Source organism: Oncorhynchus masou, unplaced genomic scaffold (assembly GCF_036934945.1).
Source record: "Oncorhynchus masou masou isolate Uvic2021 unplaced genomic scaffold, UVic_Omas_1.1 unplaced_scaffold_685, whole genome shotgun sequence".
NCBI classification, from domain to species: Eukaryota; Metazoa; Chordata; class Actinopteri; order Salmoniformes; family Salmonidae; genus Oncorhynchus; species Oncorhynchus masou.
In genome coordinates, this window is record NW_027013300.1 from 361,272 (window position 1) to 380,234 (window position 18,963).

The 18,963-nt window shown below is 47.2% G+C and overlaps 2 protein-coding genes across 4 annotated transcripts; one reads left to right on the forward strand and one right to left on the reverse strand.

Annotated features, from left to right (window-relative positions):
- Positions 1-270: 270 nt before the first annotated feature.
- Positions 271-7,576, reverse strand: LOC135536934 (zinc finger protein 782-like). Of its 3 annotated transcripts, none has more exons than XM_064963157.1 (5): positions 7,429-7,576; positions 6,929-7,172; positions 3,360-3,496; positions 3,085-3,181; positions 271-2,881 (listed from the first exon to the last, which is right to left on the reverse strand). In XM_064963157.1, the coding sequence occupies exons 2-5, from the start codon at positions 7,152-7,154 to the stop codon at positions 1,665-1,667; spliced, it is 1,677 nt and encodes a 558-aa protein (XP_064819229.1). In that variant the 5' UTR covers positions 7,155-7,172; positions 7,429-7,576; the 3' UTR covers positions 271-1,664. The 3 variants fall into 3 exon arrangements, with proteins under 3 accessions (XP_064819229.1, XP_064819228.1, XP_064819227.1); XM_064963156.1 differs by having other exon boundaries at positions 7,258-7,576; XM_064963155.1 differs by having other exon boundaries at positions 6,929-7,576.
- Positions 7,577-10,581: 3,005 nt separating this feature from the next.
- Positions 10,582-18,072, forward strand: LOC135536927 (proteoglycan 4-like). Its single transcript, XM_064963148.1, has 5 exons — positions 10,582-11,055; positions 14,661-14,803; positions 15,161-15,272; positions 15,468-17,668; positions 17,788-18,072. Exons 1-5 carry the CDS (start codon positions 10,779-10,781, stop codon positions 18,070-18,072), a joined length of 3,018 nt encoding a protein of 1,005 aa, XP_064819220.1. The 5' UTR covers positions 10,582-10,778.
- Positions 18,073-18,963: the final 891 nt, after the last annotated feature.

Genomic DNA, 18,963 nt, shown 5'->3' on the forward strand with positions numbered 1-18,963 from the left:
ATGCTAGGGTTCGTGCAGATATCCAAAGGTTTGCAACGTTCAGTAATGAGACTGATGAGGTCAAAATTCATTAATAAGCAACTGTTTTGATAAGATATGAAAATATCTGAAGAGTTATATTCCGGAAATGGAAACTCTAAACATGTTCCCGTGGTTCCCCGACTTCCTAGTTAATTAAAGTTACATTTTGAGTTTAATCGATTAAATGACACAGAATTGATTTGATAATATACAGTCTTCACATTTAATGATAGTCAATGACACGACATACTCATTCAAGGGTTTTTCTTTATTTTTACTATTGTCTACATTTTAGAATAATGAAGACATCAAAACTATGAAAACACACATACGTAATCATGTAGCAACCAAAAAAGTGTTAAACAAATCAAAAAGGTATGTTACCTTTGAGATTCAACGTAGCCACCCTTTACAATGATGACAGCTTTGCACACTATTGGCATTCTCTCAACCAGCTTCATGGGATAGTCACCTGGAATGCATTTTAATTAACAGGTGTGCCTTGTTAAAAGTGAATTTGTGGAATTTCTTTCCTTCTTAATGCATTTGAACCAATCAGCTGTGTTGTGACAAGGTATGGGGTATACAGAAGTTAGCCCTATTTGTTAAAATACCAAGTCCATATTATTGCAAGAACAGCTTAAATAAGCAAAGAGGAACGACCGTTCATCATTACTTTAAGACATGAAGGTCAGTCATTTCGGCACATTTCAAGAACTTTGAAAGTTTCTTCAAGTGCAGTCGCACTTAAAACCATGAAGCCCTATGATGAAACTGGCTCTCATGAGGACCGCCACAGCAAAAAAAGACTTAGAGTTACATCTGCTTCAAAGGATAGGTTCATTAGAGTTGCCAGCCTCAGAAATCGCAGCCCAAATAAATGCTTCACAGAGTTCAAGTAACAGACTCATCTCAACATCAACTGTTCAGAGGAGACTGTGTGAATCAGGCCTTCATGGTCAAATTGCTGCAAAGAAATCACTACTAAAGGACACCAATAAGAAAAAAATGGACATTAGAACGGTGGAAATTTGTCCGTCTTCGTGAGACGCAGAATAGGTGACGGATGATCTCCGCATGAGTGGTTCCCACGTAAAGCACGGAGGAGGTGGTGTGATGGTGTGGTGGTGCTTTGCTGGTGACACTGTATGTGATTTATTTTGAATTCAAGGCACACTTAACCAGCATGGCTACCACCACATTCTGCAGTGATATGCCATCACATCTGGTTTGCGCTTAGTGGGACTATCATTTGTTTTTCATTTGTGATCCAACATACCTCCAGGCTGCGTAAGGGCTATTTGACCAAGAAGGAAAGTGTTGGAATGCTGCATCAGATAACCTTACCTCCACAATCACCTGACGTCAACGCAATCGAGACGGTTTGCGAGGAGTTGGACCGCAGAGTGAAGGAAAAACAGCAAACAAGTGCTCAGCATATGTGGGATCTCCTTCAAGACTGCTGGAAAAGCATTTCAGTTGAAGCTGGTTGTTACTAAATGATTCCATATGTGTTATTTCATAGTTTTGATGTCTTCACTATTATTCTACAATGTAGAAAATAGTAAATATAAATAAAACCCTTGAATGAGTAGGCGTGTCCAAACTTTTGACTGGTACTGTATATATTTTTTAAAACAAATTCATTTCAGGAGATCCGGCCTGTGTTTGCGCTGGTGTGACTTCAGATGGTCCAGTTGTTTGAAGCGAAGTCCACATACAGCGCAGCAGTACGGTCTCTCCCCAGTGTGGATACGCTGGTGCACCTTCAAATTGTCCGCCCGTGTGAAGCGCTTGTCACACATAGTGCAGCGGTGAGGTTTCTCCTGTGTGTGAATGCGCTGATGCAGCTTGAGGTTCCAGAGCCGATTGAACTTGTTCCCACAGATGGAGCAGCAGTAGGGCTTGTCTGTGGTCTGGCTGCACTTGTGTCTCTTCAGGTCGGAGAAGGAGGTGAAGCCCTTGGAGCAGTGGCTGCAGAGGTGGAGTCCCTCTGCCTGGTGGACCCGCTGGTGGACCTTGAGGTTGCAGGCCTGGGTGAAGGTCTTACCGCACTGGGTGCGCGAGTATTGAGGTCCAGACCCTGACTCTGTGCTCAACCCTCTACCCATTTCGTGTTTCTGCTTGTGGGCCTTGAGAGAAACGGAGTCTGGGAAGGTCTTGGTGCATTGATTGCAGGCATGACGCCTCCCCCCTACTCCTGTTACCTGCTCTTGTGAACGATCTCTGAGGTTTAAAGAAAGTCCAAAGTCGTCAGCAGCATCATACAGGCTCTCTGTGTTGTTGTTGTGGACTGAGCTTCCAGAGTGGATGGAGGTGGGCACCCTGTGGCCGGCTCTACTACCCAACTCCGGCACACCGTGTTCGGGGTACAAGACACTGGAGTCCTGCAGGTACCCCTCCTCGTTTATCAACAGGCAGTTCCGTTCTCCCACCTCTGGGTGGGGGGATGGCGTTGGCGACCCCACCTGCTCCCTCTGATGGGGGTCAGGCATGTGGGAGCGATGGTGATGGTCTCCCCCCTCAGACCCTCCCAGGTCCACCTGGTAGTGACCCACAGCTCCATAGCTCATCGCCCCCAGACGAGACGGAGAACCAGGAAACCTATCCAGCCCTTCTATGTCTGCAAGATGGCCGCCACCACCACTTCCGTCGCAACCAGACTTCTCAAAGCCGCCCACCAGTTCCTTCATGCTGTAACGAGGGCGGTAGAGAGGGTCAGTGGGGTCCCCTGCGTCTCCCTCGGGGCCCGGAGGTTTAGGCCCCTGGTCCAGAACAGATCCCCAGTCAGCCTGGCACTGCTGCAGTGCTTGCTCACTGAAACTCTTACTGGGCCCCGAGACGTCCGAACCGTCGGCCCCTGAAGAACACAGGAGACATGAGGCATTGGCAATAGTAGAAACTGTAGTAGAGTAACTAACGCTCAATTTGAACTTAAAGTTTCAAGTTGACTTGTTATAATACCAATGACAACGTATTAGAAGCTACTCTCCTTATCATTCTCATCATCATCATAAAGGTTGGCTATTGTCTGTTATGTTTGTAGTAAACTCCTCAACTCACCGTCCAGGCAGAACTCCCATCTCTCCCGTAGCTCAGTGTTGTGGAGAGGCTCCTCTTTCAGCAGACTGTCCAGCTTCTGACCTCCGACCTCTGTGGACTGGAAGAGGAAATTACTGAGTCGATTCTGACTAAATGATGGATAAACTGACAGTGACTGAACAGAGCTGACATGATGGTCCCCTATTCTTCCTGACAATCAGTTCTAATCTGTTCTGCACAATATAATTCTAAACGAACATTCCATTACACAGGTGTTTAGTCAGTCCCCTACCTACCTCAGAGATTCTCCTAGGGCTGGTGGCCTCAGCCTCCTCCAGGTCATGGAAGGTTGTTTCCCCGGCCACGCCCCCACAGCTGCTCCACTCCTCCCCTGATACCTTCTCTTGCTTCAGGCCACACCCCCTCTCCACACCTGGCCACAGGTAAACAAAGAGAACATTTCATTTCAAGTAAAAGGAAAGGGCCTAGATTGAAACAACAGACTGAGCAGATCAGAGTGCGATGACGGGTAAGTGTAAAAATGTCTCCTTGAATAGAAGCCAAGTAAAAGTACCTATAAATGTACTTGTTCTTTTGAGAACCATGAGTCAGTCAGCAGTAGTGAGTGCTCTGAAGTTGAGCCAGACCAGGGTGAAGTAGCGCTCTGAAGTTGAGCCAGACCAGGGTGAAGTAGGGCTCTGAAGTTGAGCCAGACCAGGGTGAAGTAGGGCTCTGAAGTTGAGCCAGACCAGGGTGAAGTAGAGCCAGACCAGGGTGAAGTAGGGCTCTGAAGTTGAGCCAGACCAGGGTGAAGTAGGGCTCTGAAGTTGAGCCAGACCAGGGTGAAGTAGGGCTCTGAAGTTGAGCCAGACCAGGGTGAAGTAGGGCTCTGAAGTTGAGCCAGACCAGGGTGAAGTAGGGCTCTGAAGTTGAGCCAGACCAGGGTGAAGTAGGGCTCTGAAGTTGAGCCAGACCAGGGTGAAGTAGGGCTCTGAAGTTGAGCCAGACCAGGGTGAAGTAGGGCTCTGAAGTTGAGCCAGACCAGGGTGAAGTAGGGCTCTGAAGTTGAGCCAGACCAGGGTGAAGTGAGCCAGACCAGGGTGAAGGAGCGCTGACGTTGAGCCAGACCAGGGTGAAGTAGCGCTCTGAAGTTGAGCCAGACCAGGGTGAAGTAGCGCTCTGAAGTTGAGCCAGACCAGGGTGAAGTAGCGCTCTGAAGTTGAGCCAGACCAGGGTGAAGTAGCGCTCTGAAGTTGAGCCAGACCAGGGTGAAGTAGGGGGCTCTGAAGTTGAGCCAGACCAGGGTGAAGTAGGGCTCTGAAGTTGAGCCAGACCAGGGTGAAGTAGGGCTCTGAAGTTGAGCCAGACCAGGGTGGAGTAGGGCTCTGAAGTTGAGCCAGACCAGGGTGGAGTAGGGCTCTGAAGTTGAGCCAGACCAGGGTGGAGTAGGGCTCTGAAGTTGAGCCAGACCAGGGTGAAGTAGCGCTCTGAAGTTGAGCCAGACCAGGGTGAAGTAGCGCTCTGACGTTGAGCCAGACCAGGGTGAAGTAGCGCTCTGACGTTGAGCCAGACCAGGGTGAAGTAGGGCTCTGAAGTTGAGCCAGACCAGGGTGAAGTACCTGTGACTACAGGTGTGGTAGACATTCAGAGATGATTTTGGACCGGTAGGAGTGGCCGACCCGTGCGTTGTGTCAGGTTGGGTAAAGGACAAACTGGGAGCGGTTACATCTGTGACAGATCCGAGAAGTGGAATTGTTTAGAGTTTTTGTGCTTCCTCCGCCCAAAGGCAGGGGGCGCTGCACATCACACGTTTCAACTTATGTCGTGCTTTGCTCTCTGGAGCAGGACACCACTCAAAGGAGTGACCGGTAGAGGTGGATCAGATGAAAAGGAATACTCCTAGTATTTGTGACGCCCGCCGTTTGGTGAGTTGTAGACTCGGTGGCAATGGTGAAACAGAGTTTCTACCTGATAAAGGTCAGGTTAGGTTATATTTGATATTCTGTGAGGGCCCATGTTCCGAACATGCTATGGTGCTTTAGGTGTCAAGGGTTTGGATATTGCAGCAGTGTGTAGAAGGGTCAGTCCACAATCTCAGAAGTGTGCAGGAGGGTGTACTCAGACAGTGTAACAAAGGGATAGAGAAACACTGTGTCAACTCTGGGGACACCCATGCAGCTGGGGATCCCAAGTGCTCTGTGAGAGAGACGGGTTGAGATTGCCAGAGTTCGAAAGGGACAAAATGTTTCCTATGCTGAGGCAGTGAAAAGAGTAGAGGATAGCCCAAGGATAACCCCCCCCCCCCCATCCTCCCAGGCCGACAGCCAGGTGTAGGGTCTTTTAGGGCCAAAGTAGTGGGATGGGGTGGTGGGTTTCTGAAGATAGTGTATAGGTGCAGGATTAGATGGTGGTGCAATTTAAGATATTCCCCTTCCTCGTTTCCCTTTTTTTTGTGATCAAAATTATGATCACCAAATTATGGATGCTAAACATTACAGCAGCCCCACTAGTGACTCCTTCATATATACACTGAAAATATATATATATACACTGAAAGTACAAAACATTAGGAACACCTGATCCTTCTATGACCAGGTGATTTTCCATACTTACAAAAAACATACAAAAAAACAAATATTTCGGTCAAGCATTTTTGTGAATAAATTTGATTAAACAGCATGATCATTACATAAGTGCACATTGTGTTGGGGACAATAAAAGGCCACTAAAGTGTGGCGTTTTGTCACACTACGCCACAGATTGGCATGCCAGGAATGTCCACCAGAGCTGTCGCCAGATAAATGTAATGTTAATTTCTCTACCATAAGCCATTTTTGAAAATTTGGCAGTACGTCCAACCGGCCTCACAACCACAGACCAGGCACTCTGACAGCTGATGAAACTGTGGGTATGCACAACCGAAGAATTTCTGAACAAATTGTCAGAAACCATCTCAGGGAATCTCATCTGCGTGCTCGTCGTCCTCACCAGGGTCTTGACCTGACTGCAGTTCGGCATCGTAACCGACTTCAGTGGGCAAATGCTCACATTCAATGGCCACTGGCACACTGGAGAACCATACTCTTTCAACTGTACTGGGCAGATGGCAGACAGCATGCATGTCGTTGTGTGGGCGAGCGTTTGGCCGATGTCAACGTTGTGAACAGAGTGCCCCATGGTGGTGGTGGGGTTATGGTATTGGCAGGCATAAGCTACGGACAACGAACACAATTGCATTTTATCGATGGCAATTTGAATGCAGAGATACCGTGATGAGATTCTGAGGTCCATTGTTGCGCCATTCATCCGCCGCAGTCACCACATGTTTCAGCATAATAATGCTTGGCCCCATGTTGCAAGGATCTGTACACAATTACTGGAAGCTGAAAATATCCCAGTTCTTTCATGACCTGCACACTCAGATATGCCACCCATTGAGCATGTTTGGGATGCTCTGGATCGGCGTGTGTACGACATTGTGTTCCATTTCCCACCAATATTCAGAAAATTTGCGCAGCCATTTTCTGAGGAGTGGGACAACATTCCACAGGCCACAATCAACAGCCTGATTAACTCTATGTGAAGGAGGAGTATCGCACTGCATGAGGCAAATGGTGGTCACACCAGATACTGACTGGTTTTCTGATCCATGCCCCTACCTTTTTATAATGATATCTGTTACCAACAGATGCATATCTGTATTCCCAGTCGTGTGAAATCCATAGATTAGTGCCTAATGAATTGATTTCAATTAACGATTTCCTTATGTTTACTGTAACTCAGCAATAACTTTGAAATTGTTGCAGGTTGTGTTTATATTTTTGTTGAGTAGATATATTGACTTTAAAAGTCTCTCACTCCTCACCTGTCTGTGAGGTTCCAGAGCTTGTCTCCACGTCAGCTCTCCCACAGTCCGCACACTTCCCCCTCTGGCCTCCCTCTCTATCCCTCTCCTTGCGACTGTTCTCCGACCACTGCAGCCGCTTCTTCAGCGACTCGACCTGCTCCCGGCTCCGGAACACCTCTTCCAGGAAACTATCCTCCACCAGCCTGGTGATCTCGTATATGGCTGACTTTAGGACCGTTTCCATGACCCCGGAGAGCTGAGACTGGAAGGTTACGATGGCTTCAGACATCATGGCAAACTGTCTACGTGTAGCTAGCTACAGTTATGAGATCGTAAAGTTGACCTACTTTTGTTCAGGTTGGTCAGTGTTACGATCCAGTCTATCAAAATGAGATGAAGCTAGCTAATTAGCTAACCTTAGCAGAACAGATACTGGTAACTAAACCGCTTTTGCCTCCACCAATAAATGTCCTATTGCAATTGTTTTACCATTTTGAGAAATAAGCTGTAGTACTTACTGTATATGAGGCTATTCTAATAAATATAAATACCAGATGTATTGAGAGACAGTAAGGCTATGGTAGTTGGCATGCTACTTAGCTAGACAGGCAACACAAAAAGCATCCATTAAAAACAGTCGAACTTCCGGAAACAAACCAACGGGTTGGTTAGTGGGACAATCTACATCGGAACGCTCTTTACTGGAGTAAAAAGACAACCTTTATTTAAGCAATAGCTTTGTATGTTACACGTTTACTGTTATTGACGTTCAAAATATAATTCAGCTTTGATTATATATTAGGATACAGACACTTACAGTTGTTATTGTATACATTGTAATATATATAAGTTATTACATCACACGAACATTGTACAAAACCAAACAATATACAAATATCACAAATCACTTTGACAAATACTGTGGACATTTCTTTGACAAATTGCTATTTATACCTTTCAGGGATGATAAATAATATTCTAAATAGATTAGAAAAATATTGAAACGTTTTATTAAAAACTTTTTTTTAATGGATGTAACATTTTCCCAATAAAATGAAAAAATTAAATGTATGTATTGACAGTCACTTCGTATGTATGTAAAATAAAAAAAGATAACATTTGGTAATGCTTAAAGTTTACCCATTTTATCGCTAATGTATATTTTCATATCTGCCAAAAATATTTCGCTATGAAAACAACAGAAAATAAATGCCTTGTAGTCTAATTTTCCGATTCACAAAAGCTACACTTATTTTCTACATTAATTACATATTTAGAAATAAGACTATTACAATGATAACATCTGTAAAGAATCTTGTAAGAAACGTCTCTTACTTTATTAGTTATCAAATAACTATGTGGATTGTGTGAAATGGGAACGCGGAAAAATACGACGTCAATTCATGCCGTCAGTGATCTTCAGGTCAGAGCTCTATAAAGAGGCCCGAGTTGGAATTCCGAGTTGAATGACCGTTCAAATCGATTTTTCAAAGTCGGAGCTAGTTTTTTATTTCGTCTTCGATGTTTAACAGCCGGTTTCCAATATGCTGCATTAGCCACTTACTAGACGGTTGGAAAATAACAATAAAAAACAACCCATCCAATATGCCAACAACCTGACATTACCATTACCTGTAACTCTTCCAACTCACACCCAAATACTGCAGCTGCCACCACAAACTCACTGGAGTACAGTTGATAAACGATAAATGCTAAAAATCCAATCTTACTGAAACATATATCACTTTTTGGTTTATCCCTCTGTACTGGTACATATCTACTAGTCACACCACTCCTCTCAGGATCCCTCCCCCTTGATCCATCTTCCTCTACGTTCTTCACAGCCTCAGCATACGACAACTTCTGCACTACTCTAACCCTGGAAACCTCAACCTGCCTCTCACGAACGGGACATTTCTGATCCCCAGCTCCATGGGCACCACTACAATTAACACCTACTACTACTTTCCCCAATGCTCACACTAGGACCCCTTCCTTTGTCTCATGCCCTTCTGCACACTTCTCACACCTAGGACCCTCCCTCCTACACACTGCTGTCACTGCCCTTCTGCACACTTCTCACCTAGGACCCTCCCTCCTACACACTGCTGCCACATGCCCTTCTGCACACTTCTCACACCTAGGACCCTCCCTCCTACACACTGCTGCCACATGCCCTTCTGCACACTTCTCACACCTAGGACCCTCCCTCCTACACACTGCTGCCACATGCCCTTCTGCACACTTCTCACACCTAGGACCCCTCTACACACTGCTGTCTCTCTCTGCACACTTCTCACACCTGACATCTCCCTCTACACACTGCCCATTCTGCACACTTCTCACACCTAGGACCTCCCTCCTACACACTGCTGCCACATGCCCTTCTGCACACTTCTCACACCTAGGACCCTCCCTCCTACACACTGCTGCCACATGCCCTTCTGCACACTTCTCACACCTAGGACCTGCCCTTCTGCACACACACTAGGCTCCCTCCTACACACTGCTGCCACATGCCCTTCTGCACACTTCTCACACCTAGGACCCTCCCTCCTACACACACTGCTGCCACATGCCCTTCTGCCCACACTTCTCACACCTAGGACCCTCCCTCCTACACACTGCTGTCTCATGCCCTTCTGCACACTTCTCACACCTAGGACCCTCCCTCCTACACACCCATGCCCTCCTGCACACTTCTCACACCTAGGACCCTCCCTCCTACACACTGCTGCCACATGCCCTTCTGCACACTTCTCACACCTAGGAACCTCCCTCCTACACACTGCTGTCTCATGCCCATCTGCACACTTCTCACACCTAGGAACCTCCCTTCTACACACTGCTGTCTCTTGCCCTTCTGCACACTTCTCACACCTAGGACTCTCCCTCCTACATACTGCTGCCACATGCCCTTCTGCACACTTCTCACAGCTAGGACCCTCCCTCCTACACACTGCTGCCACATGCCCATAAGCTTGAAAGCTGTAACAACGTAATGTATCCGGTACAAAAGCTCGTACTGGATTTCTCAAGGGACGCCATTTAACCGGCTGTCACAATATCCGTACAATCAGCACAAACCCCTCGGGATGTAGCGCTCAACAATACATCCCACTGAAATGCAGCTGCGTCGTTATGAGGTTATTCTTTATCAAAAGCTACCGCGACACTTTTCAATTTCAAACAAGCGCGCTCCCAAAAAAACGCCCCCACTACTCTAGTCTCTCTACCCCCACCTGTTTTTTCCCAAGTTCCCTGTTATTTTGAAAGCACTGAAGTCCCCAGTTGTATTTTAACGAGACAATAGTCCACGCACGCTGCCAAATGAAGATGACTTTGAAACATTGTTGCAGGGGTAAACATCCTGTTTATAATTTCTCTGACTAAATTGTTGTTACATTTATCTAATATATCGTCGCCATTAACTTCTACATGATCACCAATGAAAAGCTTGATCGATCCTTCAGTAAATTGACAGAAACATCTACACTGAAGCGGTTTATCCCGCCCACCACTCAGAATTTGTGGATCAGTCAGCTTGCAGTTACTTTGTGGCTCTCGAACACCGCAATCTGAGCTGCTCCCCCTGAGTGCTAGTGCGCATGTGATGTTGGTCTGTATAAACCGGATGCAAACGGAAAACCCGGATATGGACCGTCCATGAGTCGGCGTATGCGAACGTGGGTATTTTACCTAAAACGGCGGTCGGCCATCTTGCACTCAGTCTCCATTTAATATCATACCTCAGTGGTCCACAGTGGAAAGAGAAACCATGATGTCACGGACATAGGCCGCCAATTCTGATCAATCCTGTACATTACATTGGACATAATAATCGAACGTGAAGCTGGTTGCCGCCAACATGTCGAAAGAATGTTTTCAAACCCAGTTCGCCTTTGTTATGGAGAGTGTATTGAATACTGCAGTCACCGAGACAACGAAACTTTTTGAAAAAACTATTGAGGAACTGCGAGCCGAAATATCTAGAATAAAAGAAGAGAACGAGGACCTCAAATCGAGGCTTCGATCCCTCGAAAATGTGAAGAAATCGACGGGTGAAAGTGAACGCCAAACCGCAGTGCCTGGACCGAGTCAAAGAACGTCACGTATCGGCAAACGTGACATCGGCGTTCAATGCGGTGAGTAGAAAACGGGTGTATTCATTCAGCCACACAATTTTATCATGGTTTTACAAGAAACGAGTTTCTATTTGACAAATTCAGGTAGTTCCCGCCCCGTTTGTTTCCGAAACATTTTGCAACAGAATCGGTGGAATGAGTACGCTCCTGGACTAGTTAGCAAAGCTAACTTCAAATTAACAAACATCTTAATAGCCTAGATATTTAGCTGAGCATGAAGGCTCAACGCTGAGAATATTTCCTAAAACTGCTTAATGTATACGTTTAATTTGTATACACCTTTTTTGGAACGTAACCAGTAAACTCTACATCAGGCTGATAGCTTCCCTGGAGAACTCAGCATGTCAGGTGTATGTTACAAGCGGTAATTCAGCCAAGTCAGTGTATGGAGAAGTTGGAGGCGAAACTAGCCAGACACTTCAGATGATGTGGGCTGCTTGGCCTGGATAGTGGCGAGAAGCAACGGGTGGTACAAGGGGCGACTCCAAGTCGATAATCACGTAATAATAAGGAATTCACCCTCGACCACAGATGGGTGGAACCCGACATTCGTCCCTACTGATCACTGCTGTGTTGTTCGATGTACATGTAGCCAGGTCAAAAATCCCGACCTACAGTTCACAAGGGGCGGCAGGTAGCATAGCGGTTAAGAGCGTTGGACCAGGAACCTAAATGTCGCAATACAGTTCACACGGGGCGACTAAGAGCGTTGGACCAGGAACCGAAATGTCGCTGATTCAAATCCCAGACCCTGCAAAGTGTCACAAATCTACCGTTTTTATGTTCTTCTGCACTTGACCAAGGCGCGGTTGATGTCGATTTAAGCCTGCAGCGCTGATTCAGAGGGGTTGGGTTAAATGCGGAAGACACATTTCAGTTGCGCAACAGACTCCCTTTTGCTTCCCTTTCGTTTCCCCAGTGCTCTCACATAGGGACATGGAGTTTGCGAGAAAGCCCTGTGGCTTCAGGCTAGTCGTTGTGGGGGGACGCGGTGTCCAAGTAGGCTAAACATAGCTGTGTGTGGAAAACATTGAATCACATGTCAGACGTTTAACTTGTTTAGTTCTGTCCGTTTGGAACTCCACTCACTGCTTGCAGCTGTATAGTCCGTTTTGGTGTTGTTGGTCTCGGCTAACATTATAATAAAAAATAGACCAGAGTCTGTCATTTCCAATGGGAGGAAATGCATCAGTGGGCAGAACAAGCAAGGAGGAGTGCAGAGCCTTGCACCAGCTAGTGAGATCCTATAGAGTCCCACAGTGGAGGTGTCAATGATGGACTGGCCATCTGGAGCACCAGGAGTTTTCCCAGTGGGTCCGCTTGACAGTTGGAGCCGATGCAACGTAGAATATAAATAACCCCAGCCCCTGCTTAAATAAAAGTAACAAAGTGCTGTGTGTCTGATTGGCCCAGGCGAGTGGGCTGCCAGCCCACTGGCACTGCTGTTGGGTATTACATCTGTCATCTTCTCTCTCCCAGCCAATTACTTTTGCTCCAGTCCATTCTAACTTTACCTGGGCCCTGCCTCTTTCCCATCTCTGGTGGTGGTAACATTTGAATACATAGTGGAGTAGGATGGACAAACAGAAAAAACCTAAAGGTGCTGAAAAGTGGAGAGAGAAGTGGTTGAAGTCCCTTTAGGCTGATAAAGCCAAATATTAAAAAATAACAAATTATTAATTTGGCACCTTTACCAGTCAATCATCTCAGCCTAGTTAGCCTGAAGGCACTGGCAGCAGAGAGGAGAGCGAGCGCAGCCCATTGAGCCCAGTTCAACTGTTAGTCAAGGTTTTGCAGCTGAAGCGGTAAGACCGAAGACAATAGGGATAAGAAAAGCATGAGTCTGGGTCAAGAGGGGACAGAGGCTCTCTAATCAATCTATTATCAAAGACTACCATCGATAACGTCATTACCACCATCCAACACACAACGCAGGCCACCATAGCAAGTGAAATCCAGGAAGCTGGTGTGTTTTCAGCCCAGTTTGACACTACGTAGGACATTCCAACACAAGATCAATGCTCTGTCATAGTCAGATATGTAACGAACACCCTCCATGGGAGGCTTGTGGCTGTGGTGAAATATGAGGCATCCACTGGACAATACTTTGTCCAGGCACTGAGTGAAGTACAGGAAAACATGAAGCTTGGCATCAACAAGTGCCTTGGCAAATCCACTGATGGAGCCTCCAGTAAGGTCAGTATAAAGGCTTCTCTGGAGCAATAAGAATTTGTCGGGCAGACAATGGAACAACTTTTTGGTAAAAAAAAAAATGCACAAGATAAATCAAAATTAATCTGCTTATAACTTCTGAAATGTGATAGGCCCGTGTTTTCATGAGCTGAAATAAAAGATCCCAGAAATGTTCCAATACACACAGTGAGTTCTTCTCAAATGTTGTGCATAAACTGGTTTACATCCCTGTTCGGGAGCATTTCTCATTTGCCAAGACAATCCATCCACCTGAGAGGTGTGGCATATCAAGAAAATGATTATACAGCATGACCATTACACAGGTGCACCTTGTGCTGGGGACAATAAAAAGCCACTCTAAAATGTGCAGTTTTGTCACAAAGCCACAGGTGTCTCAGGTTTTGAGGGAGTGTGCAATTGGCATGCTGACTGCAGGAATGTCCTCCAGAGCTGTTGCCAGAGAATTTAATGTTCATTTCTCGACCATAAGCCGCCTCCAACGTTGTTTTAGAAAATTTGGCAGTATGTCCAACTGAAGACCAAGTGTAACCATGCCAGCCCAGGACCTCCACATCCGGCTTATTCACCTGTGGGATTGTCTGAGACCAGCTACCCGGACAGCTGAGAAGTACTCCTCCGTTTCATGTCTGTAATAAAGCCCTTTGTGGGGGAAAACTAATTCTGATTTGCTGGGCCTGGTTCCCAAGTGGTGGGCCCACCACCCTACCAGGCCCACCATGGCTGCAACCCTGTCAAGTCCTGTGAAATCCATAGATAAGGGCCAAATGATATTATTTCAACTGACTGATTTCCTTATAAACTGTAACTCGCCTAAATCGTTGAAATTGTTGCATGTTGTGTTTTATATTTTTGTTCAGTGTTTATAGATATTCATATACAAAATTACTTTAACTTAAATTAGTCCTTGACCATGTGACCTAGTCACCTCAAACCAACTTTGGATTGTTCAGAGGGTAGGGGCAAACAAAAAATAAATATATATATTTTTTCTTCATTTCGTTGTCACTTTTTTTGGACTTCTAGTTTCAATGGCTCCTTGAACACCCACAGATGAATATGAATTTGTCTCAAGTCATCCTTTAAGTTTCTCATCAATATATATTTCTAAACTACTGGACAGGTGTGCATGCCACTTTCACGTAGCAGCGGCAGCCATAGTAGCGGTAGTATTGATTGTAGTAGCAGTAGATACATTAGGCTTATGATTATGGGCTTAGATCTTTAGCTAACAGTTGTAGGATTTTTTTTCAAAGGTCTACAGACTACAATATATCACAGAAGAAAACTGGGGTTTGAGAGGTGTGGTCTATAGGTACGGTGTGTTGCAACACATGATGTCATGTCAGGTGTATGTACTAACCACTCTCTCTCCCCTGATCTGGTATTTCCAGTCCTGACAGCGCAGGCTCTGCCTCGGGCTGGGGAGCAGCACCGGCGGGAGGAGGACCAGGGGACGGAGCTGCACCAGGGGGCCTACGACGAGGAGGGCAACCCACAGACTGCCTTAGTGCTGATCAAACAGGAGGTGGACTGGGTAAGACAGTCCCCACCTAGCCCGAGTCTCCGATCGGTTTGGGTCAGTGCTATCAAGGATCGTTGGGACGTCCCTGTCCTAAACCCCTACCTAACCATTTTACATTTCAACTTCAATGGGGTAGGGAAGTCCTAAAGATCCCGGATAGCACGGACCGATCTGTTTTCTGTCTTCCCAATTCATCCACCTTTCTGCTCAACCTATTGTTGTTGACCCCAGAGAAAAGGAAACACCTGTACACTGCACTGGCTGGAATCTTCTTATTTTAATTTAAACTTACGTACATGGGCCTAACAGCCTTTGTCAGAGTTTATGTTGACACTAATATAGCCTGTTGTTGGCATTGTCCCCCCCCAGGAGGCAGACTATTCTGATGACTACTCCCCTGGGTACATACTGCTGAAGAAGGAGGGGGGAGATCTCCCGACTCTGGTCCGCAGACAACCTCTCAGAGAGTTACCAGGCAGAGGTAGGAACTAGGGAGACCTGCTTCTGAATCACACATCTTATTACAATGTATTAAACACTATTGGGATGAGAACCAGGCTCTAATAATATCTATAATAATCTCTCCACTGTTGTTCTGTCTTTTTTTCTTTCTGTTTCTCCCTTACAACTTTCCCCTCTACTTTTCTCCATCCTGTCAATCTCCCTCCCTCTGTAGCCCTGGTCCCACCTGGAGCCGTCAGGGCCCTGGTCAACCGTTGCACCCAGGAAAGGCCTCCTACCACCCAGCCTACCTCAGCAGAGGCCCCCCTCCAGGGAGAACCAGACACCCAGGAGCCCCCCCAGGCTCTCAGCCCATCCCAGCCCAGACCCAGAGAAGGTGCCAGTGCCAGTGCAGGCCAGGCCCCTGGAGCAGAACAGCAGTCACTGGTAATACCAGCAGCAGAGTCTCCATCAACATTACACCAGACAGCATCTCCTCAATCAGCAGCCACTATCCAGTCTACATCACCTGTCCTGTCTACTGTAATGGCCCAGTCCACGGTAACTACTCTGTCAAAAGAAACTGTCCAAACGACCACGGTGGTCCAGTCGACTGTAGCGGTGAAGTCGACAGCAGCATCGTCAGAGCGCCCGCCACCTGTCATCTCCGGGTTACCCAGAACCCCTCTTCAGAATACACAGCCCAGCCCCGTACCCCCTCGTCCATCCCCATCTCCTCGACCAGCACAGTCCCACACAGATGTTCTACCTGTAGCTCGTCCAATAGCAGTGCCCTCAACACAACCAGCTAGGCCTACAGCTGTACCTGATGGACCAATGGCCACACTACCTACACAGACACAACCGCCTACAGTTTTGGAGAAGTTGAGTGTTGCCACGGCAACTCCGCCAACGCCTGTCCAGTCCGCTCCATCTCCTACTGAGTTGACAGAACCTGCCGGCCCTCCTGAGAAGCAGGTGTTGTTGGTCACTGAGCATGTGCAACACTCCTCCACCGTGCCCGGCCCAAAGTCACCTTCTGTCCCAGAGACATCTTATGAAACCCCTCTACAGCTGTCAGCCCCTGCTGGATCCACACCCTCTGGCTGCTGTCAGATGTCTAAGACACAGTTTTTAGCTCAGTTGTCAGTAGTACCCCGAGTATGTGCTCCACCGAGGCTGGAGAAAGACAAGGAGGAGGAAAAAGAGGGGCAGGAAGATGAGGGGGAGAGGCTTTCACCCCTCCCTGCCACATCTACGGAAGCTGTGATGACAAGGTCTGTCGCTACGGAGACGACCCCCGCCAGCGAGAATAAGGAGGAGATTGTTGTCCAGGCAGACGGCAAGCAAAAGTCAAGTCGACGTGAAGCGCTCCTCTCCGGTCTCCGCCTCCGCTTAAGGCCCCGCCCCCAGGACAGCATGCCTTCTCCAGTGGTTGCTAAGAAACCCAGAGGAGAGAGAACCACCCCTCTAGACCATGACTACTCTAAGGTGATGGAGAACGGAGAAGAAAATTCCAGGGAATCTCACGTTGACCAGGATGTAGTAGAGGACACAGCCAACGGTGAGACGGCTGACGACAAGTCTAGTGGACAAGGAAGTAGTAACCACATCATCAGTGAGGAAGAGGGAGGAGCTAACACTGATGTGACCTCTCTGACCAGACAGTCACCTATCGTTGGAGGTGTGTCCAAATCCAAGAAGAGAAGCATGACCTGGGTGCAGGCTCAGAGACTATTGGCGTTAGCCCAGGCTAAGAGGAGTAGGTCAAAGGTCACCAAGGCCTCACAGAGAGGTCTGAGGTCAGAGCTAAGAGGCTTGGTCACACAGACACAGTTTCTGCCTTCCAACCCACAGCGCCGCCGGTCATACAGACCCAGCCCACAAGCTGCCTCCAGCCCACGCCGCACCAGCCCTCGCCAGGTTACAGGGGACAACACAAACCCTCCTCCTGCCACCGCTCCTAACCCACAGCCTCACTCCTTCAAGGTTACTTCCACCACCCCTCGTCGCGGAAGACCTCGTTCTGCGGCCGTGGCGACTTTAAATTTGAAACGGTCTCCCTCCACCCCTCAACCTATCCCCTTCATTGTCACCGTCAGCCCTCGCTCTAACTTCAAAAAGTCCCCCCAGTGCCCACGGACTTTCCAGCAGGCGCGCCGATACCGCCAATCACAACCGATGTGGTCACCACCGGGACCGTTACAGCTCCAACAGTCTCCCCAGGCTCCACGGAAACGTCTCGCCAAGAACCAGTGTGCAGACTGCGGTCGTGTCCTGAGCAGCGCCGCTGCTTTAGAGAGTCACGCCTCCCTCCACTCGGGGAAGCGCCCGTTCGCCTGCTCTGCCTGCGGCAAGGACTTCCCGACCTCAAGGGCCTCAACCGCCACGCCCGCGTCCACGGTGATCAGCGGGGCCACCAGTGTCCGCAGTGCAGCAAGACCTTTGTCTACCGCTTCGGCCTGACTAAGCACGAGCAGGTGGTCCACAGTGGGGTGCGTCCGTTCGTCTGCCCGATCTGTGACAAACGCTTAATTACACAACGTGACCTGGAGGCTCATATCCGCGTTCACACTGGAGAGAAACCATTTGCCTGCTCCCTCTGTGTGAAGCGGTTCAAGAGGCGGGTGGAGCTGAATGTTCACCTGATGTGGCATAACGGGGAGAAGAGACACTGGTGCTCGTACTGTGGGAAGGGATTTCTGGATTACAATAATCTGAAGAACCACAAACTGGTCCACACCGGAGAGAAACCCTATACCTGCTCCGAGTGTGGCAAGCGCTTCAAACAGACTGGCCACCTGAAGAAACACCTGAAGACTGTACACAAAGACCGATAGATGGCGGGGGGAAAAATATTCAATGACACCCTATTCCCTATATAGTGCACCTCTTTGGACCAGAAACAGTGTCAGGCCTTTGTAAAGTAATGCACGAGATAGGGTGTCATAGGAGCTATTGAGGGGGAATAGTTATCTCCGTTTGCTGTGAATTCAAAACCCAGCCGTGTTAGTGTTTAATGAGGCAGGGATCCCAATCTATTCTGACAGTGATTGGGAAGGACTTGTTATTTTATGTATTGATTAATTAAAAGTATCAAAGCTTTTGTTTTATAAACATTTGATGCCGCTTTTGTTGTTTAGAAGAATCATGCTACGAGAGAATGACGTAGTTAAGTGTAAAAAATGTTTTTACAAATTGTTTTATTTTAGTTGAAACTGAGTTGGTTATTTGTATTTAAAACATGAATTCTGGTTATATGCTATAATTTGTTATCATTAGAAAAGTTTGAAGCCTTAACAAGTTTAAATGTAGGTGTACTGTGTTCACATCATGGTGTTAATGTTCTGCGGTTTTGAACTACAATGAACAAAAATAAATGCAACATGTAAAATGTTGGTCCCATGTTTCATGAGCTGAAAAAAATAGTATTTCTCTCAAATTAAACACACATTTGTTTCCATCCATGTTAGCGAGCATTTCTCCTTTGCCAAGATAATCCATCCACCTGACAGGTGTGGCATAATTATTACACAAATGCACCTTGTGCTGGGGATAATATGTCCACTTAAAATGTGCAGTTTTGTCAAACAGTATCCCATGGTGGGGTTATGTTATGGGCAGGCATAAGCTAATTGCATTCTATCAATGGCTATTTCAATGCACAGAAAGACCATGACGAGATCCTGAGTCCCATTTTTTTTTTTTTTGTGACGAACACATGCATGCGT